Source organism: Pongo abelii, chromosome X (genome assembly GCF_028885655.2).
Source record: "Pongo abelii isolate AG06213 chromosome X, NHGRI_mPonAbe1-v2.0_pri, whole genome shotgun sequence".
Taxonomy (NCBI): domain Eukaryota; kingdom Metazoa; phylum Chordata; class Mammalia; order Primates; family Hominidae; genus Pongo; species Pongo abelii.
The window spans coordinates 110,436-133,541 of NC_072008.2; the positions used below are offsets into that span (position 1 = coordinate 110,436).

General features: G+C 56.0%; 1 protein-coding gene across 4 annotated transcripts in view; it reads right to left on the minus strand.

Annotated features, from left to right (window-relative positions):
• The window catches only part of LOC129053148 (serine/threonine-protein phosphatase 2A regulatory subunit B'' subunit beta), a 47,880-nt gene that overhangs the window by 12,113 nt on the left and 12,661 nt on the right, over window positions 1-23,106 (minus strand). For 3 of the 4 annotated variants that reach the window (XM_024241572.3, XM_054544267.2, XM_024241573.3), the window contains exon 2: window positions 11,619-11,804. The exons of the other annotated variant lie outside the window; for it this stretch is intronic. In XM_024241572.3, the coding sequence (XP_024097340.1) occupies window positions 11,619-11,804 (186 nt within the window). The remainder of the gene's footprint in view (window positions 1-11,618; window positions 11,805-23,106) is intronic. 4 annotated transcript variants of the gene reach the window in all.

Genomic DNA, 23,106 nt, shown 5'->3' on the forward strand with positions numbered 1-23,106 from the left:
TGCCCGGGCTATGGTGTTTCGTGACAGCAGCCTGAATGCTCTGAGACAAAGGGCCTCTACGAAACACCCCAGCTGCTAAGACAGCGATGACACACGAACACTTCCTCCCTGTGCTGGGAACAAGAGGACAGTGTCACCGCCAAGGCCGCCTGGACAGCCGAGCCAGGGCAGCAGGCAAGAGAGGGGCTGAAAGATGCCACGACGGGGAGGAAGAGGCAGAACTGTCATAATTCACAAGCAACACACTGTGTAGACAATCCAAACGTTTACCAAATATGGGAATTAATACGTATCTTCAGCAAAGTTGCTGGATCCAAGGACAATATGCAAAAATAAATTATTTCAATATACTGGCAACAAACAACTAGAAAATAAAATGTTCAATAATGCCATCTATCAAGAGCATTAAAAAAAAATCAACCTACGAAGAAATGGAACAAAAATCACACACAGTGTCTACAAAGCAAACTGCAGGGCACGGCTGGGTGAAATCAAAGACGACCTAAACGTGGTGAGGTGGACCTCACTGCTGAGTTCACAGACTGCAATTTCCTCCAGACGACTCTGTTGACCCAGAGTCCACGCGATCCCCACCCACAGAGTCCAGCAATCGCCATCCACATGCACCGAGGCCTGTTGTTTTGGGGTTTGTAGTATGCACGGACAGGCTCACGTGAAAACTTACCAGGGAACACAAAAGAACTCACAGGGGGACCAAGTTGTGGATGTAAGTCCCACCACCCGGTTTCAACCGTTCCTGGAAAGTCAGAGTAATGAAGACTGAGTCTCCGTCAGGCACCGGTGGTCTAAGAGAGCGAGGGAAGGAAGTGAGTTGGGACAGAGCCCCGTGGAATACCCACAGGGAAACCCACTTCACACAAACTGAATACATGAAAGGCCAAACAGCAGCCCTCCTGGAAAGACACGAGGGACGCTGCACGGCTCTGCTGAGGCCAAGGTTTCTTTCACGGGACACACGTGCACTCCCTGAAGGAAGAGAGCGGCGCGCTGCACCGCCCCAGCACAGGACTCAGGGTCAGCTACCGGCCCCGTGAACACAATGACAGGACAAGACACAGAGGGAGAAATGTCTCTGCAAGGCGAGATTCTGACGAGGGACTCAGAGGCAGAATTTCAAGCATCAGTGGGAACGAGGCCCAAACACAACCCAGTCTGGACGTGCACTGCCCTCCAGAGAGGGGCGCACGACGGCCGTAGACAAGGGGAAGCACCCAGCACTGGCGCTGGCGAGGGCAGGGTTCACGGGGCACCGAGAGGTGGCAACAAGAACATGACACGCGCGGCTGAGACAAAAAGGACTGAAGACACCAGGTGCCACAAGGCTGCCAGGCAGCTGGGTGTCCTCTGCGTTGCTGGGGGAACTGGGACGCCGCGCAGCTGCCGGGAAAGCGGCCCACGGGGCGGCTGAGCATAAAGCTCCATGGCCCGGCCAGGACATCCATCCTCCCAGAAGCACACCAGTGGGAAGAGGGCCCCTGCCCATGAGAGCCTGCACGGATGGGGACGTCGGCTGCTTGATTCACGGCGCCCCAGGGGAGAGGAGCCGGACGCCAGAGCAGGGACTGGAGGAATAAACTGTGGCAGAGTCGTCCTCACAGGTGCAGGGCGGGAGTGACCACGGGGGGCGTGGGGGGACTGTGGAGGGGGCTGCGCGCCACAGCGGGGATTGCCGTGCAGCTATGGGAAAGGATGCTCTCCGGCTGTTGCACCTGTGGATGACTCGAAGGCAGCCGTGTGGAGCTGGAGGGACCAGGCCCTGCAGGACGCACGGGCACGTGCCGGCTCCCATGACGAGGATCCTGACGGAGCTCAGTCCTGCCCACCTGGAAGGGTGTCCTGGTGCGGTGGGAGGGAACGAACTGGGTGCAGCACTGGGCCCTCGGGCTGGTGCTAGTCTCACGCTTTTGACCTCATCAGACCGTTCTGGCTCACGGGCCATGCAGATTTCAGACCCCAAGCACTCAACACCCAGGGATGGGGGGATGTGTGAGCCTTCAACCTGTGCTCCTCACTGTGTGCAAGACACACCGTAATGACCCAGTGGCAGGGATGGAGCATCAAATCTATCCAGTCCTACAGGCTAGCGTCAAATCTACCCAGTCCTACAGGCTAGAGTCAAATCTATCCAGTCCCACAGGCTAGCGTCAAATCTATCCAGTCCTACAGACTAGAGTCAAATCTATCCAGTCCTACAGGCTAGCGCCAAGTCTACCCAGTCCTACAGGTTAGCTACAGGGTGATCCCTTTTTTGTTTTTCAGTCACGGTCTTGCTGTTGCCCAGGCTGGAGTGTAGTGTGTGATCATAGCTCAGTGCAGTCTCAACTTCACGGGCTCAAGCAATCCTCCCACCTTAGCCTCCCAAGTAGCTGGGACCACAGGTGCGCGCTATGATGCCTGGGTAATTTTTTAAATTTCTATAGTGAAGTCTCACTATGTTCCCCAGGCTGGTCTGGAACCCTTGGCCTCAAGCCATCCTCTTGCCTTAGCCTCTCAAAGTGCTGGGACTACGGTATGACACGCAACCAGAGACAGCTGCATCCCTAGTGTCTGGGTGATTGCGCAGGCTGGTCTGGAACCCTTACCCTCAAGCCATCCTCTTGCCTTAGCCTCTCAAAGTGCTGGGACTACGGTATGACACGCAACCAGAGACAGCTGCATCCCCGGCATCTGGGGGATGAGAACTGAGCGTGGGAGTGCTGCGCACACAGTTCCCCCACCACACCAAACCCGAAAATTACCTCAAAATGAATTAGCTCATAATTTTAAAAAATTCTGAAGTAAATGGAGATAATCAACTCTAAAATGCAAAAGATACAAAGGAAAGCAGTTTTACCTGAATGTTACAAAATCCTTATCGGAAAGGGAATAAAACATCAGATAACCTGATTTGATTTTTAAAAGTCTTTTCATGATTGACACACAGAAAGACCGACTCCTCGTGGGGCCCGGCAACGCAGCGGCACGCCCACCCGCACAGCCAGGACAGGGAACGAGGCCGCCAGCCCTGACAGTCCCTTCCGCCTGTCTGCACCCCGCTACGGCGACGGCCCCCAGGCCTCCTCCCCGTGGCTCTGGTTCACCTTTTCCAGGACACGGCAACGGGACCCGGCCATCTGCAGACTTTTAGGCCTGGCTTCCCTCGCTCAGCACACGCGTGTGGGACTCACACACCTTGCTCTGTGTGGACCGTCTGCCCCTGTACTGCTGAACCCTATTCCATTATGGCTCTGCTGGCCTCAAAGTAGCTCCCTAAGCAGGAAACACCACCGGCCCCAAGGCCCACATGATGGTGCTGCTGCGGGGGGACTCGCGAGGCGGACAAAGGCCCGAGCATCTACATTTGCACAGGGCACGCCGACACCGACCGACGGGTGTGACAGGAGAAAGGAGGACGCCACAACCACAGCTGGCAAGTTCAGCATGAGTTCCTTGGCGGGTGACGGAACAAGAGGACGATCTGCAGAAACGTAAAGATGTGAAAACGCTGCCGAGCTATGTGAGCAAATGACATCGCGGAGCCGGAGGAGTCTTCAGGGTCACGTGAACCAGCGGTGGGCTTTGGCTCGGAGCCCCCACCCAAGTCTCATGGGGAACTGTGATCCTGAGTGTTGGAGCAGGGCTCTGCTGGGGGGTGACTGGGTGATGAGGGTGGACAGCCCCCTTGCTGCTCTCGTAATACTGAGTTCTTGTGAGATCTGATGGTTTAAAAGTGGATGGCAGTGGCCGGGCGCAGTGGCTCACGCCTGTCATCCCAGCAGTTTGAGACGCCGAGGCGGGCAGATCACCTGAGGTCAAGAGTTCGAGACCAGCATGGCCAACATGGTGAAACCCTGTCTCTCCTAAAAATACACAAATTAGCTGGGCGTGGTGGCCCATGCCTGTAATCCCAGCTACTCGGGAGGCTGAGGCAGGAGAATTGCTTGAACCCGGGAGGTGGAGGTTGCAGTGAGCTGAGATGGTGCCACTGCACTCCAGCCTGGGCAACAGAGCAAGACTCTGTCTCAAAAAAAAAAGAAAGAAAAAAGAAGATAGACAGCCTGTGTCTATTGAAACAATTCATGCTGTCTTTAAAAAACCTTCCCACAGAGAAAACTCTGTCCCAAATGGTTTCACTGATGAGTTCTACCAAACATTCAAATAAAAATAACACCCATTCTAAACAAATGGCTCCAGAAAAGTGAATTCTAAAGGACATTTTCCAAGCAACTCCCCAAGGCCAGCATCCCCCTGATGCTAAACCAGACCAAGCTATCACAAGAAAAGGAGACAGCAGGCCAGTCCTTCATGAGCGCAGACGCCAACGCCTGTGAGGCCTGGCCATGTGGACCCAACACATAGGAGAAGTGTGACACCGTGTGGTGGACCAGGGACAGGGGGCTGGGGGCTCACCCAAAGACCAGGGGCTCACCCAGGGACCGCGCTCACCCAGGGACCAGGGGCTCACCCAAAGACCAGGGGCTCACCCAGGGACCAGGGGCTCACCCAGGGACCAGGGGCTCACTCAAAGACCGGGGGCTCACCCAGGGACCGGGGCTCACCCAGGGACCCGGGCTGCCTTCACACTCAGACGTCAGTCACCTAGGTCAAGACCAGTCCTTCATGACTGCAGACGCAACCCCTGCATGGCCGGGCAATGCACAGCTAATGCATAGGAGAAGCGTGACATGCTGCGGTGGACCACGGACCGGGCGCTCACCCAAGGACCAGGGCTGCCTTCACACTCAGACGTCAGTCAGGTCCATTCACCTTTTACAGGACCAAAGGAAAACCTCACTGCCCCCTCAATACAGGTAGAAATACACGTCTAGAATACTGGACAAACTTCAAGGCACATTTATAATTTTAAAAAGTAAAACTGAGGCTAGGCGTGGTGGCTCATGCCTGTCATCATCCCAGCACTTTGAGGCTGAGGCAAGAGGACCCTTCCAGCCCAGGAGTTCCAGACCAGCCTGGGCAACACAGCAGAACCCTGTCTCTACAAAAAAAGAAAAAAAAATCAGCCAGGTGTGGTGGCGGGTGCCAAGTAGTCACGGCTACTTGGGAGGGCTGAGGTGGGTGGATCACTGGAGCCCAGGAGGTCGAGGCTGCAGTGAGCTGAGATCATGCCACTGCACACCAGCCCGGGGGCAGAGTGAGAACCTGTCTCAAAAAAAAGCAAGAGCTCCCAGCAAACAAGGAACCAAAAGGGAAGGGGCCTCCTGAGTCTGATGAAGGACGCCAGCCAGGGGCGCTGTGTCAGGGACGACTTGAGCCCGAGGCGGGAAGGGGCGTGCTCTCCATGGCTCTCCAGCACTCACTGGCGGGCCGAGCCGTGCAGAAAGTCAGGGAAGAGACACAGATGCAGACGAGAAGAGAAAGGCTGAACTGTGCTCACCTGAAGATGACCTGACCGTGCGTCACAGACTCTGCCGACTTAAAGGTTGAGCTGCTAGAGCCGATGACTGAGTTAAACTCGGTCAGAAAATGCAAAGTCCGCATATAAAAACTAATAGTGCTTCTGAACACTCGCCATCGACAATCATATTAAAGTAAAAAATGCCACATACAGTGTCATCAGAAATAGGAAATGCTTGGGTATCATGTGATGAACCGTGAACAAGACCAAACTACCAGGCGTAGAAGTGAAAGGTGCCTGAAATAAGGGAGAGCTGGACTGCGTTCCTGAGACGGAAGCCTCAGTATGGTCAAGATTCTTCCAAGTTACTCTACAGTCAACAGGATGCTGACGCAATCCCAGCAGGCTGTGGTAGCAATGGAGGGGCGGGTTCTAAAATTCACACGGTGGGAACGAACAACGGTGCAGCCACTCGGGAAGACGGCGTGCAGGTTCCCCAGAAAGCCGGAAGTGGAACGGCACACGCACGGAACGCCACGTGATCCGGCCCTGTGCACACACGCACGAAACGCCATGCGATCCGGCCCTCTGCACACACGCACGAAACGCCACGCAATCTGGCCCTGTGCACACACACGGAACGCCACGCGATCCGGCCCTCTGCACACACGCACGGAACGCCATGCGATCCGGCCCTCTGCACACACGCACGAAACGCCACGCAATCTGGCCCTGTGCACACATACAAGGAATGCCACGCGATCCGGCCCTCCCACCGGGGGTGTGTGTGTGTAGAGGGCCCTGATGCCCGCTACAGCGTGGAGAACCTCGAGCACCACACGCCAAGTGAGAGTGAACAGACACGGAGTCACCCAGCATAGGCCTCCCTTTACAAGCACGAAAAATCCAGAGCAGACCAATTTAGAGACACAAAGCAGGCTGGCGGCTGCCGGGGGCTGGGGAGGGAAACAGGGAGCGACCGTTTCAGGGGGATGCAGCCTCCTCTTAAGGCAATGAGAATGTTCTGGAACTGGATGGTAGTGGTCGCACTGTGCTGTATATGTAACAAACGTCTCCGAGTTCTGTACTCAAAATGGTTACAATCGTGAATTCTGTTATGAGAACTTTACCATAATAAAAAAAGTGCCTGCTGTCTGATTCTGTTTACATAAAATTCTAGAAAATTCCGGCAAATCTATATTGACAGAAAATAGGCCTGAGGTAGCGTGGGATGAGGGCGGGGGGCGCGTCAGAAAGCAGCAGAGAAAAGTCCAGCGTACGTTCCGGCTCAAGCGCAAGGATGCAGGGGCGCCTATCGTCTTGGTGGTGTGGATGGTTTCATGGGTGGGTACGGACATGGAAGCTCACTGAACTGTACCTCAACACGCGCCATGTATCCCACATCAGTTACATCTCAGCAGAGCTGCCCCAAAATGAAAAAAAGACAAACTGATGAGAAAGAAACACATAAGGTGGTCAACACGTCCATCAGGGAAATGAGGAGCGCAGCCAGGACGGGACGCCTGCACATGCGCAGAACGGCTAAAAGCAAAGCGTGTGGCCACGTGCCCACAGGGGTCAATACTGCTGCCTGGAAACGTGTCACTCAGGGCCACCCCGGAAGCAGGGTTTTTTGTTTGTTTTTTTTTTGTTTTTTTTGCCTAGAGACAGAGTCTTGCTTAGTTACCCAGGCTGCAGTGCACTCTGGTGCGATCTCAGCTCACTGCAACCTCCACCTCCCGGGTTCAAGCGATTCTCCTGTCTCAGCCTCCCGAGCAGCTGGAATTACAGGCGCCTGCCACCACACCCAGCTAATTTTTGTATTTTTAGTAGAGATGGGGGTTTCACCATGTTGGCCAGGCTGGCCTCGAACTCCTGACCTCAGGTGATCTGCCGGCCTCGGCCTCCCAAAGTGCTGGGATTAGTGGAATGAGCCACCGCACCCAGACCCTGGAAGCAGTTTTACAGCTTCTTACAAAACTAAACATGTGGACACCAGATGAGGCAGAGCTCACCTCTGCGGTATTAATCACCTCAGGAAAACCCAAGCACGTCTGCGTAAATCAGTGCACAGACACACAGCAGCTTTACTCACAAGAGGCAAAAACCAAAACAACCAGATGTCTATCGACCCCAGAACAGGGTAGAGATGGAGCACACACACAGCAGAAGCTACTCGGTGATAGAAAGAACAAACTGCCCATACGGCCAGGGACAGACAGCCAGCCCCACAGTATCCACGCCCTGGCCAGTCACACGTGAGTGCAACAGTATCCACACCCTGCCAGCCCCGTGGTAACCACACCCTGCCAGCCACACAGTGAACCCCACAGACACCATGCCCCAGTCAGCCACACGGCGAGCCCCACAGTAACCATGCCCTGGCCAGCCACACGCAAGCTCCACAGTATCCACACTCCGCCAGCCACACGCAAGCTCCACAGTATCCACACCCCACCAGCCACACAGCAAGCTCCACAGTATCCACACCCCGCCAGCCACACACAAGCTCCACAGTATCCACACCCCGCCAGCCACACGCAAGCTCCACAGTATCCACACCCCGCCAGCCACACGCAAGCTCCACAGTATCCACACCCCGCCAGCCACACGCAAGCTCCACAGTATCCACACCCCGCCAGCCACACGCAAGCTCCACAGTATCCACACCCCGCCAGCCACACAGCGAGCCCCACGGTAATCACACCCCACCAGCCACACACAAGCTCCACAGTATCCACACCCCACCAGCCACACAGCGAGCCCCACGGTAATCACACCCCACCAGCCACACAGCGAGCTCCACAGTATCCACACCACAGGATTTAATCAATCCTCAACACACACATAGCAAAACATCTCGCTGTACCCTATATGTACAAATATTACTTGTCCATTCAAAATAAAATTTAAAATAAAAAAAAAGATGCTGCCAGGAAGAAGTCAGAAACCACAGACAAAATACTCCAAGAGTCCTCATGTGAAATTCTGAGAGAGGCACAACTACAGCGAACGGAAGCACATCTGTGGGTGGCCCCCGGGCCAGGAGAAAAGAGGGGGACTGATGACGCACAAAAGGAGGCACGGGGGAAACCCAGGGCAGGCGACAAGTGGCCGGTCCTGCCTGTGGGGGTGGATACCCAGGTGTGTGCTTTACCAAAACGGGTCAAATTGTACACTTAAAATCGGTGAATCTTAGTGTGTGTAATTATATCTGAATACAGCTCACAAAACAACATATTCAACAAACTAGAAAAAAATGACAGAAGGAAGTGTATGTAAAAAAGATAACCATAGAAATTCATGAGAGAAAGAACTGGAATAATCTGTAACACTGACAGCTGCTTACTGAAAGAGATATACTAATATTAGTCTGCAGCATGACGGATCAAGAAAGGAACCAGAAACAGATAATTCTGTCAAGAAAGTGTCTACATGATGCAGATACGATAAAGATTTTTTAAATCGTACAAGACAAAGAAAAGCTTTAGAGCAATAAATTTCTAAGTTATGCAAAAAATTGTTTTAGAAAAAATGTAAATCATCAAAATAGTCTCAATAAATGAAAACCTTGAATTAGCCAACAAAGTTTGAAGGAAATTAACAAAGAGAAAAAAGTGTGTTTTCCTGCGGGGGCAGCTGAGGGGTGGAGTTTGGTGGAGGTGAAGGAGCTGATGATCCTCAAACGGCTTCAGAGAAAACACAGAGGAGTGAAAATGATGAAAGGGAGGAAATAATGTATGAGATCAGCCCTGACTCACACAGACAGGAACAGCCGGGCTAGGAGAAGGCACACACGGACCTCACTGCACAGCCACGGCTAAGATCCACGGGGGGAACCCCCTTCATCAAGTACAAACTCAAAGTCCCCTCAGACGTGAGTTCTCAAGCAGCCGCCGGGCAAACTCCACACGCCTGACAACACGCCGTGGGCTGTGACTCCAGGCCCTCACTCACTCACTCACTCACGCGACGGGGAGAAGTTGAAACGGCGCAGGCCTCACGTGGGGAAGCCTGATGATGCCAGCGACACCCCTACTTGTTCGTCCCCTGGGCCGGGGGCCCAGCTCACAGAAAACCGTCCCAAAGGCACACGATGGAGACATAGACGGACACCTGCACCTGGCAGCGAGCTGGGCGCCACCGAGACAGGCTCAGCAGCCTTTCGGGGGAGCTGAAGTTTGCCTGCGGCCCCCACACATGCTGGACGCTCACAGGGTCACCCTGCAGGGCCGGGTCGGTGCGTGCACGGACAGTGGGGCCTGTGGAGGTGTCCCTCGGACTCCCAGCAGTGCAGACACTGCAAGCAACACAACTTCAGTCTCAGAGCTCTCTCCTGCCCCGCTGGGTCACACTCAGGTCACCCTGCTTCTCTGGGGCATCAAAGACAACGAGAAAACTTGCTTTTTACCACCAAAAGTGACATCCAGCCAACGGACCAAGTTCTTTCAAGTCTTAAAGCCCTTACTACCTTAGACGGCCACGAAGGCCACCGCCACTGCACGTGGAAGCAAGGTCACGCCAAGAACTGAGTCCTGGAAGGAAAACGACATGAAGCGCGCACGTGAGAACCAGGCGCCATGGTGGGGAAGCACTGCGGGGGGTGGTGGGGGGGGTGCCAAGGCAAGGAAGCACCGCATGGTGGGGTGACGTGGCAGGAAAGCACCGTGGGGTGGCACCGTGGCGGGGAAGCACCGCGGGGGGTGGGGGGTAGAAACAGCACAAACAGGGACAGACAGAACCTGGACTTATCTGAATGTGTCTGGTTTGTTAGTGTTCACTTTGTAACCATGGAGGTTTTTACATATTTATAAAACAAAACTGTTTAAAATACTTTGAAAACACAATCCCTAATAGAAAAAGGGCGGGGACACTTCTTAATGTGTTCTTTCAGACCCCTATTGCCCTAAAACCAAAACCAGACAAAGGACTCACAAGAAAACTACCAAGCAGTGTCTTCTCTGTGAATCCAGTTGCAAAAATTATTGGAATCCAGCAACATATAAAAAAGATGAGACACAGCGACCATGTGGAATTTATGCCAGGAATGCAAGGTTGGTTTAACATCCAAAACTCAACTCATTTAATAGACTGTATTAATAAGTTAAAAAAACAAAAACCGGCCAGGCGCAGTGGCTCACGCCTGTAATCCCAGCACTTTGGGAGGCCGAGGCAGGTGGATCACTTGAAGTCAGGAGTTCAAGACCAGCCTGGCCAATATGGTGAAACCCCATCTCTACTAAAAATATAAAAATTAGCCGGGCATGGTGGTGCATGCCTATAGTCCCAGCTATTTGGGAGGCTGTGGCAGGAGAATCACTTGAACCCAGAAGGTGGAGGTTGCAGTGAGCCGAGATTACACCACTGCACTCCAGCCTGGGCGACAGAGCAAGACTTCGTCTCAAAACAAACAAGCAAACCCCAAAAACAAAAACCTGCCCACTCCCGAGGATCCCCTTCACAGCTGCAGAGCTGGAGAGGGCTGGGGGGCAGGGGTCTCACCCTGAGGGGCTCACCTGTACCGTGCACCAAGGCTCTGGGGCTCTGACCTGGAGGGGTGGGAGCATCCGCTGCCCAGCAACTCCACCTGGAGGGTAGGAGGCTGGAGACGAGGGCACAGGTCCCTGGAAACACAACCGCCCACCAGGGGTCCAGACACACATCCCTGGTGTAGGTCTTGCCCCGGTAACGCACAGACAACTAAACTGAGCATGCTCGATCTGCGGGCATCCACGCGGTCAGCCTGGAAAGCATGCAGCTGAGAAGGAAAGCAGGCGACGAATGACACACGCAGTGCCACAGCACTCAGGGTGAGTCTAGAAATGGGCCCATAGGGCTGCTGCTGGGGGACAGGGGTCCACAGCCGCCCAGCCTGGGACGGCTGCTCCTCGGGCAGAAAGGGGCACGGCCAGGAAGGTGCAGAATGGCCTCCGAGAGCCCCAAGAGCCAGTGCCACTGGCCCCGGAGGGGAGAGGAGGGGAGGGTGGCACATGACCTCAGGATGAGAATGCAGATGGAATTCCCACTTGCGTTTCAGATGCTTAAGAATTCACACAGCAGCAACCAGACAGCAAACCTCAGACAACAACTATAACCTCAGAGGAAACCTGGGCCACTCCCGCACACGTGTGACACGTACCCGCCTCGGCCGCTCTGCCTCACTCATGCTCGTGTGACACGCACCCGCCTCGGCCGCTCGGCCTCACCCTCACGTGCCCGCAGTACCACCTCGGCTGCTCCACGTCACACGCGTGACACGCACCTTGGCCACCAGGCCCATGTCGTCCATGGTGGCCCTCTCGTGGGGGAACTGGGCGAAGGTGCTCTCGATCTTGCTGATGACGGCATCCACATTGACGGAGTCCTGCGGGCGTCCTCTGGGGAAGTAGAAGGTCGGAATGCTTTGGCTCGTGGCTGGGGACAGAGGCTCTTCTTTCCGCGTCTGAACCTGAAGAGTCGACAGACAGCGCTCAGTTAGAACCTGGGAGCATCGAACGCCTTCTTCACCTGGACAACACAAGGGGCTCTCTAGGGCCGACGGTGCTGAGGCCACCTGACCCCAGCCGGGAGAGGACACACTGCAGTCCCTGCGGGGGACCACACACATACTCCACTGCAGGATCCACCTTCACCCAGGAGGCCACACGATGCAGCCACGGACCCCACTCTGGGAGGCTGCTCTGCGCCACTGAGCCCCCACCACACTGAGCAGGGCCCTGGGGACAAGGGCAGCTACGTGCCCCAGACGCCTGAGAGCCCAGCCAGGACCCACTCCCGATTCCCATGGGCCACACCACTGACCCCACCACACCTGGCAGGGCCCCGGGGAAAAGGGCAGCCGTGCACCCCAGACGCCTGAGAGCTCAGACATGGAGAGGCACAGGCGCCGTCCACAGGCAGCCCTGTCCCTGGAGCCCGGAAGACTCACATTCTGAGAGGCAGAGGCAGGGCAGGCAACCACACAGCCAGGCGAAGGGGTCGACCACCAGGTACTGCTGCGGACACGTCTCAGCCCCTCACCCAGTGCACAGCCCACGCGAACGGGCTCTTGGCCCCACTCAGCACCAGCACCCCCCTCACCCAGTATATCCACAGGCCTCAGAACACCACTCACTCAAGGGTCTCCTGCTTGCATCTCTACACAACCTGCGAGGTGGACATTTGATCTCATCCCGTGATGTTAAAACACCGCCTGAAACGGTTAACGGCATCTGCAACCGTACTGCATCCTCCTCCATCAACTGCCCAAGGGACGGTGCTGCGTCCTCCGCCACCATCAACTACTGAAGGGACGGGGCTGCATCCTCCTCCATCAGCTGCATCCTCCTCCTCCTCAACTACCGAGGGGATGGGGCCACGTCCTCCTCCATCAACTACCCAGGGGACGGGCTGCGTCCTCCTCCATCAACTACCCAGGGGACGGGCTGTGTCCTCCTCCATCAACTACCCAGGGGATGGGGCTGCATCCTCCCCCATCAACTACCCAGGGGACGGGCTGCGTCCTCCTCCATCAACTACCCAGGGGACTGAGTGTGTCCTCCTCCGTCAACTACCCAGGGGATGGGGCTGCATCCTCCCCCATCAACTACCCAGGGGACAGGCTGTGTCCTCCTCCGTCAACTACCCAGGGGATGGGGCTGCGTCCTCCTCCATCAACTACCCAGGGGATGGGGCTGCATCCTCCCCCATCAACTACCCAGGGGACGGGCTGTGTCCTCCTCCATCAACTACCCAGGGGACGGGCTGTGTCCTCCTCCGTCAACTACCCAGGGGACGGGCTGTGTCCTCCTCCGTCAACTACCCAGGGGACGGGGCTGCATCCTCCCCCATCAACTACCCAGGGGACGGGGCTGCATCCTCCCCCATCAACTACCCAGGGGACGGGGCTGCGTCCTCCCCCATCAACTACCCAGGGGACGGGCTGTGTCCTCCTCTGTCAACTACCCAGGGGACATCTGTCAACTACCCAGGGGACAGGGCCGCATCCTACCCCGTCAACTACCCAGGGGACGGGGCTGCATCCTCCCCCATCAACTACCCAGGGGATGGGGCTGCGTCCTCCCCCATCAACTACCCAGGGGACAGGCTGTGTCCTCCTCTGTCAACTACCCAGGGGACGGACTGTGTCCTCCTCCGTCAACTACCCAGGGGATGGGGCTGCATCCTCCCCCATCAACTACCCAGGGGACGGGCTGTGTCCTCCTCCATCACCTACCCAGGGGACAGGGCTGTGTCCTCCTCCATCAACTACCCAGGGGACGGGCTGTGTCCTCCTCCATCACCTACCCAGGGGACGGGCTGTGTCCTCCTCTGTCAACTACCCAGGGGACGGGCTGTGTCCTCCCCCGTCAACTACCCAGGGGATGGGGCTGCGCCCTCCCCCATCAACTACCCAGGGGACGGGCTGTGTCCTCCTCCGTCAACTACCCAGGGGATGGGGCTGCGCCCTCCCCCATCAACTACCCAGGGGACGGGCTGTGTCCTCCTCCGTCAACTACCCAGGGGACGGGGCCGCGTCCTCCCCCGTCAACTACCCAGGGGACGGGCTGTGTCCTCCTCCGTCAACTACCCAGGGGACGGGGCCGCGTCCTCCCCCGTCAACTACCCAGGGGACGGGCTGTGTCCTCCTCCGTCAACTACCCAGGGGACGGACTGTGTCCTCCTCCGTCAACTACCCAGGGGAAGGGGCTGCGTCCTCCCCCATCAACTACCCAGGGGACGGGCTGTGTCCTCCTCCGTCAACTACCCAGGGGATGGGGCTGCGTCCTCCCCCGTCAACTACCCAGGGGACGGGCTGTGTCCTCCTCCATCACCTACCCAGGGGACAGGGCTGTGTCCTCCTCCACCAACTACCCAGGGGACGGGCTGTGTCCTCCCCTGTCAACTACCCAGGGGACGGGGCCGCGTCCTCCCCCGTCAACTACCCAGGGGACGGGCTGTGTCCTCCCCCGTCAACTACCCAGGGGATGGGGCTGTATCCCCCTCCATCAACTACCCATGGGACGGGGCTGCGTCCTCCTCCACCAACTGCCATGGAGGAGGGGTCTGGGGAGAAAGTCCCCATACCAGTGGACCGCAGCTCAGGGCCTTTGCACCCATCATTCTGACTGCCTGGATCAATCCAGGACTGGGTCCAAGCTCCAGTGTCCTCACAGAGAAAACAGCCCACCCTGCTACTCCCACAGGACCCTCACCCCAGGTCACAAGGGTCCCAAAGACAGCGCCCCAACTGTCCCCACCCTGCTGTCCCTACAGGACCCTCACCCAAGGTGAGACTCAGTTGTTTTTCTCTGATCCCCATCTAGGGGAACAGAGGCCGCATCTGTGACCTGCTGCAGAGCAGACTCCCCGCAGTAGGTGCCGACTGAGTGCTCCTTCAGCACAGCTTTACCTGAAGGGCACACCCCTTCCCTGTGAATCAGAACGTAACCTCTGTGTCCTGGGGCAGTAGGTCCCTGCATCTCCCCGAGCCCACGATCCCACAACGCATCTCCCCGAGCCCACGATCCCACAACGCATCTCCCCGAGCCCACGATCCCACAGTGCATCTCCCTGACTCCAAATGCATCTCCCCGAGCCCACAACGCGTTCCCGCAGCAGTGCCTTCCCGTCTCTTGCTGTGGGGGTCCCACTGTGGAGCCTGTGGCTCTCCCCCCTTCATCACGCTGGGTTCACACAGCTCTGCTATTTGGGGTATGGAACTGACCCCGCGAATATTCTGCAGTGAGTCTCGGGCTCGTGTGTTTGGCAATGTAACAATGACCTGGGCACAAAACCAACCTTCCTGCTGAAAACTGCCAAGAACCCTGGACAGAATAGTTCACACACGTCTTCTAGACGGCACCCACAGGCTGGCAGGAAAGAAGGACACCTCAGGCCACAGCTGCCTGGAAGGAGGAACCCGGGGAAGCCCGTGGAGCCTGAACAGGCTCTGCCTTCAGAAGCGTGGGCCGAGCGGGCTCACCTGAAATCTCTCACAGCCTTGCAGAGCTCTGGGGAAGAGGAGGCAAAATGCAGGGTCCTCTGGGGAAGCTCCCAGAACACGTCACCTTCAGTGGGAAGAATGAGCTCCAAGTAAATCCCCAGCGCGCCTCCGGCCCCAGGAATGAAAGGAAAGTTGTAGCCTTCACCTGGAGCTGCTCGTAGAGCTGGGCAGGGGGAAGTTCTCCCCCGAGAACTGACGGCTACAGGTGACTCTCCTGCAGGTTTGCAAACCAAACTTACGTCACCAGGATGATGCGAAAACCCTCACACTGGCCGGGCACAGTGGCTCATGCCTGCAATCCTGGCGCTTTGGGAGGCTGAAGGGGGCAGGCTGCCTGAGCTGACGAGTTCGAGACCAGCCTGGGCAACATGGCAAAACTTAATCTCCACTATAAAAAAAAAGAAAATTGAAAAAATTAGCTGGGTGTGGTGGCGCATGCCTGTAATCCCAGCTACTCAGGAGGCTGAGGCAAGAGAATCGCTTCAACCCAGGAGGCAGAGGCTGAGGTGAGCTGAGATCGTGCCACTGTAGCACTTCAGGCTGGGCAACAGAGTGAGACTGTCTCAAAACAAAACAAAAAATTAACCAGATGTGGTGGCAGGCACCTGTAATCCCAGCTACTTGAGAGGCTGAGGCAGGAGAATCGCTTAAACCCGGGAGGCAGAGGCTGCAGTGAGCCGAGACAGCACCACTGAACTACAACCTGAACAACAGAGCAAGAGTCCGTCTCCAAAAAAAAAACCCCTCCAGCCAAAAATGCAAAGTTATTCCCATGCGGGCAGCACCTGGAAGCAGCAAGTTCTTGAGGAAACCCACGACTCAAGAAACCTCCCAAACTCCCAAGAAAAAATGAGCAGTTGACAGTCAAAAAATCACCAAAATGCCCACAGAAATAAGGCACAATGAATAACAGTCACCAGAAACGGTCCGCAGGGGCTTCCGACTCTGACACTGTTGGGATAGAAAACAAGTGTGCCTCGTGCATTTTAAGAAATGAAAGAGAAGGTTGAAACTACGAGCAAAAAACAAGTAAATTCTAGAGGTTTAACATACGTGAACAGAACCCACACTGGGAGGGGTTACAGAGCAGACGTCATGCAACTTCAGAGAGATGTGCCGAAGTGGGAGAGAGAAGTTAACTGAGTGTTTACTCTGCAGCCCTAAGACCTGGAGAGACGCCAAGGCCTGAGGACCCCCATGAACCCCAGCAAAAGAGGAAAAGAAACCCACTCCTTCACACACAGCAATGAGATTGGAGACCAAAAACAGACCAAATACAACCAACCAACCAAAAAGAAGGGCGACCAGCCAGGTGTGAAGCCTCACGCCTGTCATCCTAGCACTTTGGGAGGCTGAGGTGGGAGGATCACTTGAGGTCAGGAGTTCAAGACCAGCCTGGCCAAACCCCGTCTCTACTAAAAATATAAAAATTAGCCGGGCGTGGTGGTGGGTGCCTGTCATCCCAGCTACTTGAGAGGCTGAGGCAGGAGAATGGCTTAAACCCGGGACGCGGAGGGTGCGGTGAGCTGAGGTCGCACTACTGCACTCCAGCCTGGGCAACACAGTTAGACTCTGTCTCAGAACAAAACAATAAAAAAAATTAACCAGGCATGGTGGCGGGCGCCTGTCATCCCAGCTACTTGAGAGGCTGAGGCAGGAGAATCACTTAAACCCGGGAGGCGGAGGGTGCGGTGAGCTGAGGTCGCACTACTGCACTCCAGCCTGGGCAACAGAGTTAGACTCTGTCTCAGAACAAAACAATAAAAAAAATTAACCAGGCATGGTGGCGGGCGCCTATGATCCCAGCTACTTGAGAGGCTGAGGCAGGAGAATGGCTTAAACCCGGGAGGCGGAGGGTGCGGTGAGCTGAGGTCGCACTACTGTACTCCAGCCTGGGTGACAGAGTGAGACTCTGTCTCAAAAAATAAAAAAAGAGTGAGATGAATACTTGGACATTTTTAGCCCCAAATTTACAGAGAGCATGCACCCCATTAACAGACACTCTATGGGGCAAAAGCTGAGGAAACGCAGCAGGGAGAAGCCAAGAGCTCCCAAAGGGAAGGTTGGAATTGAACGAAGGGATGAAGAGCAGGTCAGCGGTAATGAGTGGGAGAACCTCGGTAGCTGAACACATAAATCAGTGATAACAACGTATGTTCAATTTAAAAAAAAAAACTCAATACAACAACAGCCTGTCAGTGACACGGTGACTGGACGAGTGTGAGACGGTTTGTGAGTTGGCGGAAAAGATACTGATTAATATTGGGCTTTGAAAAATTTGGTTGCTGTTCCTTTTTTTTTTTTCTTTAAAGAGACGGGGTCTCGCTATGTTGCTCCGGCTGGTCTTGAACTCCTGGCCTCCAGCGATTCTCCTGCCTCAGCCTCCCAAGGCGCTGGGATCACAGGTGTGAGGCCCCGTGCCCGGCCAGCCGTTGACATTTGTAGGATAAACAGTGAGCTAGTAGAAAGCGTGTACTCCAAATGAGAGAAAAGGTGACCGAGCTGAAACAGCGGGAGACAGACGGTCGAGTCCATCACACGGATGAGCAGGCAACATCGACCTCAATGCACCGAGTGTTCTAGTTACAAGACAAAGGTCTGACTGCAGAAAGAAAACAGCATTCACGTACACGGGAGACACAGAGGACAGAAAGACATGGGAGATATATGTGACTTAAGGACACAGAGGCTACACTTTTTTTTTTTTTTTTGAGATGGAAAAAGATAGAGGAGGCAGACAGTAGAGAAAGCTGGTGTCGCTGTATTAACATCCATGAAGTGACACAGGTGATGGATAGACCTGGAGACAGACAGGCCACCAAGGAACGCCGAAGAGGTCAGTCAGGGGAGGACAGGATGACGCTAACTTTATCCGTGCCTGACAACACAGCCTCAGCACTGATCACGTAAACACCACTGGACACAAACTCAGCCCACCAGGAAAGGCAGAGCCCACCCACCTCGGGCACAGATACGGGGAAGGCCGGTACCAGCCACCAACACTGGGAAGGCCAGGACCACCCACCCTGGGCACTGACATGGGGACGGCTGAGCCCACCCACCCCGGGCACTGACGAGGGGAAGGCCAGGACCACCCACCCTGGGCACCGACACAGGACGGCCGGGACCACCCACCCCGGGCACTGACGAGGGGAAGGCCGGGACCACCCACCCTGGGCACCGACACAGGACGGCCGAGCCCACCCACCCCGGGCACCGACGGGGGGAAGGCTGGGACCACCCACCCGGGCACCGACACAGGACGGCCGCGACCACCCACCCCGGGCACCGACAGGAGGAAGGCCAGGACCACCCACCCTGGGGGAAGCTGGGCCCACCCACCCCGGGCACTAATAGACGAGAGACGGAACAAACAACACAACCACCCCATGCGGGCACAGGAGATTTACAAGTTTAATCTCACGGACAGAAATAGACTCGGCCCCAGCACAGCTGCAGAGCACACATTCTTTTCAACACACACAGCTCACTTGGGAACTGGCCACCTCTCGGGCCGAGCAGCAGGTCGCAGGGGATTCTGAAGGAATCACAGGGACTGCTGCCCCGCCCCGAACGTAGCCGGTGAGGCCAGGCATCAACAGTAAACACAGAAGGAGCAAAAACAGCTGCGTGTGTGTGGAAGAAGAATTCTAAAGCCAGCCGCCTGTTCATTAAAAAGTTCAGACAAACCAGAGAGGCCTGTGGCGGCCAGGTCATCCACTTTAAATCCTCCTCAGTACGTGTACTTTAAAAAGTACTTCGTAAAGCGCCCGTCACCCAAAGCACACTGATAAAGGTGACACCTTGCCTCCCAACAAGCTATTTCTGTTGAGGGCACTGAGAAGGCAGCTCCCTGACTCATCACAATTCCAGAAGTCACAGATACATGTGTTGCCCTTCCAGAGTACACCCACACTTTTGCAAAACACGTCCATATACGACCAAAAACAAAGGCTGAGCCTAACACTGAGGCTGCCCGTTTTTGCGTAGAAGTGCGTGTGCTTGATGGGTGCAGGTGAGTGTACCCCGAGAACACAGGCCACGTGCACCGTGACACATCCTCTCGTGACACCAGCCTCGGGCAGACCCCCGCATGTGCAGCGGGTGCGCACAGCAGGCAGGGCGCGGTGATCAGCAGAAATGACCCTCGCTCCAACGGACACCACGATGAAAGCCACAGAGGAGGTGCCGGAGTAGCAGGGAGCCGGCGGCAGGCACGTTCAGTACAGGCGGCAACGCACAGCCGTGTCTCCAGGAGCCCCCACTCTGCCGCGGGAGGGGGAAACACGGGAGGCTGTCGTATGGGATCAGGGACGGGGGGTTCGGCCGGGACCCACACTCATGGATTCCAGCTGAGCCCCTCGCCCACCCAGATGACAGCCACCCCCTGGAAGGCAGGGCCTGCTGCAAGCTCTGAGCATTCTTCTCGGCCCAGCACTCGACTTCCAGGGACCCTCCGTGAAGGCTGGTAGAGGGCTGTCCGCTATACCTGCAAACCACACGCTGGACGGCTAAACACAGGAGTCAAAAAGGTCAGTGTTTACACAGAGGAGCCGAACATGGACATGAGAGGCCCCGCGTGTGGGTTTAAAAATCCCCTCTCCAGCAAAGAGGGAGAACTGGTGTGGAGGGCTCAACACGGAAATGCAGCAGGTCCAGGTGTCTGAGTCGGCCAGAGCTCACGTGGGCTAACATTCACTCAGACACATGACTGCAGCCGAGCAAGGGGGCCTCGACGGACGCTGAGAGACGTCGGCTGCCCTGGCGCCTGCACCCACGGCTGCAGCGAGGTGTGAGTCTCCACAGAGCTCGGAAGGCTGGGCTGGGGGACGTGGGGATCATTCTGTCCACCAGCCAAGGGGTGACGGTGGATGCCGGGCAACACAGCGAGGGGAGGATCCGGCACCCTCCCTGCGTCCATAAGCCCCTGGCGGATGCTCTTGAGCTTGGTCTTCTGTGTGGACACTCCCACCCGGGCTTCTGTTTCCCGTTAACCCCTCTTGCTGCAGCTCCCTGCCAGGTGGGGAACCCAAGCCCTACCTTCTCCCTGCCACTGCCCAGGGAGTGGCATCCTGGGCAGCGTCCTGGCCAAACCAAAGGCTGCAAGGGTTTTGGTGACCACTGGCCTTGGGAGGGGAACGGCACGTGCCCTGGCGGTGAGAGCAGGAGGTGCGTCAGGGACGCCCAGAGCCCAGGCTGTCACCACGCTGCGGTCAGTTCCAAGTACAGCGGGGCTGCCGCGTAGGGGACGGCGCTTTCAGTCATGCGTGGTGCTGTGCAGGGTCTGTGCGTCCACCCAAAGGACCCCGTGGGGACGCTGGACAGTGTCTGTGTGACCAGGACAGGTGAAGAGGAGCCTGTGTGTGCTGAGTCAGTGTGTGGGGAGCGGGAGAGTCACTCTCCAGGCGGGGAGGGCCAGGCTAGGGCAGCACAGCTGTCCTGGGCTGGGAACAAGGTCTGAGCTGTCCTGCTGTTGCCCGGGGATAGAAGGCCCAAGAATCCCTGGGCAGGAGGCGCAGGCAGTGGCTCCAGCAAGAAAAGCTGGGCCAAGCAGCTGCACGGCTCCGCTCCAGGTACATGCTGGGTCCTACAGTGAGAGCATGAGCCGCGTAACACGCCATCGTCACACGGGAGCCTCCCCGGACCCACGGCGAGAGTACGTGTAACACATTATTGTCACACAGGAGCCTCCCAGGACCCACGGCGTGAATGCGTGCTGTTCCGTTCCCAAGGCCAGCGGTCGCTGAACACCCCCCACCCCCCGAGTTTGGTTTGTCAAGGGAAGTGAGCAGTGGCAGGGAGGAGGGGGAGCTTGGGTTCACCACTTGGGCAGGCAGCACCCACCAGGGGGTTAGTGGGAACAGAAGCCCAGGCGGGACGTTGCACAGTGAGAAGACCAAGCTCAGGAGCACCCGCCAGGGGCTCGTGGGCGTGGCCAACGTTAGTCGCGGAAGGCTGTGCCCGTCAGAGGACCCCTGAAAACAGCACCGTGCTGCCCGGCCGGGAGCGTCCGAGGGCGGAGGCGCGGCACCCCGACACGTCCAGTGGCTCCAACACGGGTGCTCCCTGACAACCCTCCTGAGGGTGTGTCCAAGTGGGGTGGACCCAACAGACAGAGCCCACACTCATGCACGGAGTGAAAGCAGCCAGGAAACGTCCGCTTCTCCCCCAACACCACCCCCACAAATACCCCAAAATACGCCTGTGATTCCTCCACCACCCCTCAGACAACATGCATTTCACACATCTGTCCTCACTCCCTAAAAACGTGGAAACCCATTTTCTGTAAAATGAAGCAAACTTCTGTAAACAGAATTCATGATTTCCCAAAAAGTGACTTTTAAAAAATAAACAGTCCTGTTAAAACAATGCAGACTTTGGTGAATGGGCTCAGCCTCCCGGAGGTGCACACACAGGTGCATGGTCACCACAGCCCCCCCCCCCCCCAGAAGAGCCAGGGCCCCGCTGCAGGGCTGAAGGGCTTCCTCATCCAGCCACGTGCGAGCTAATCACCTAATTGAGTCTGCAACCAGCGAGCACGCATCTCCCAGCACCTCCCACCATCTAGAGCAAATCCCGCACAAGGCTGATCTCACTCTTCGCAGGTTAAGAGGATTTTAAAGAAACCAGCCTCGCCCTTACCCACTTACAGGCAAAATGTCAAAACCTGGAAGACAGAGATCAAAAACTCCGAAGGAGTGCAAAAGTTGACATGATCTTACAGAAAAAATTTCAATTAAAATATTAACAGAAAGAAGTGGGTCTTCCTCCCCCTTCAAGCAGGATGCCTTGGTTCAGCTTGATGTTTAGGCCACTAGTTCCAGACTTCTGGAACTGAGTTTGAAAAGTGTGTCTGATGTGCCACGTGGGTGTAAGGCGCCTGCCATGCACACCCTGCCTGGATGAGATTCGGATCAGATTCGGGCGCAGCCAAACCCTAAATTCTCAAATTATACCTGGATTGTCACAGGAAGAGTCTTACACGTTTAAATCACATGGTACTCGTAAAACTAACTTATACAATATACACGGGGTACAGACACACATTTTACTTCCCTGAGCACTTATGAGAACTGAGATTAAATTTCAAAGCCAGCTGGGGTGGAGGCTCACGCCCCTACTCCCAGCACTTTGGAAGGCCCAGGTGGGCGATCACCTGAGGTCAGGAGTTCAAGCCCAGCCTGGCCAACATGGTGAAACCCCGTCTCTACTAAAAATGCAAAAATTAGCTGGTCATGGTGGTGCACGCCTGTAATCCCAGCTACACGGGAGGCTGAGGCAGGAGAATCACTTGAACCCAGGAGGTGGAGGTTGCAGTAAGCCGAGATAGTGCCGCTGCACTCCAGCCTGGGCAACAGAGAGGCTCCGTCTCAAATAAATAAATATAAATAAATTTCAAAGCCAGTGAGTTACTGAATAAAACCACGCTGCATAAATAGTCCGGTATGTGAGTGATATCTCAACCGACTCTTAAGTTAGCCAGTGGGAAGGAATGCTGGGTATTGCAATAACGCTGGAGAAGTTTCACCCACCCGACGCCTTTACGAAGGGTGAAGGAGTTTCCCGATGTTTATTACCAGCAATGCAAGATATTATTTAAATTAAAAATCTGTCTGCAGCGAACCCTCCCAGGCGCTGACGGCTCTCACCCCCCTTGGTTGATCACAGCAAGGCGCGCACTCACAGCCAAAACTCCCGGGAAAGGAGCGGGTGCTGTTTTCAAAGCCCGGTTTTCCTAACAAGCTTGGCACCGCTTCCCACAGAG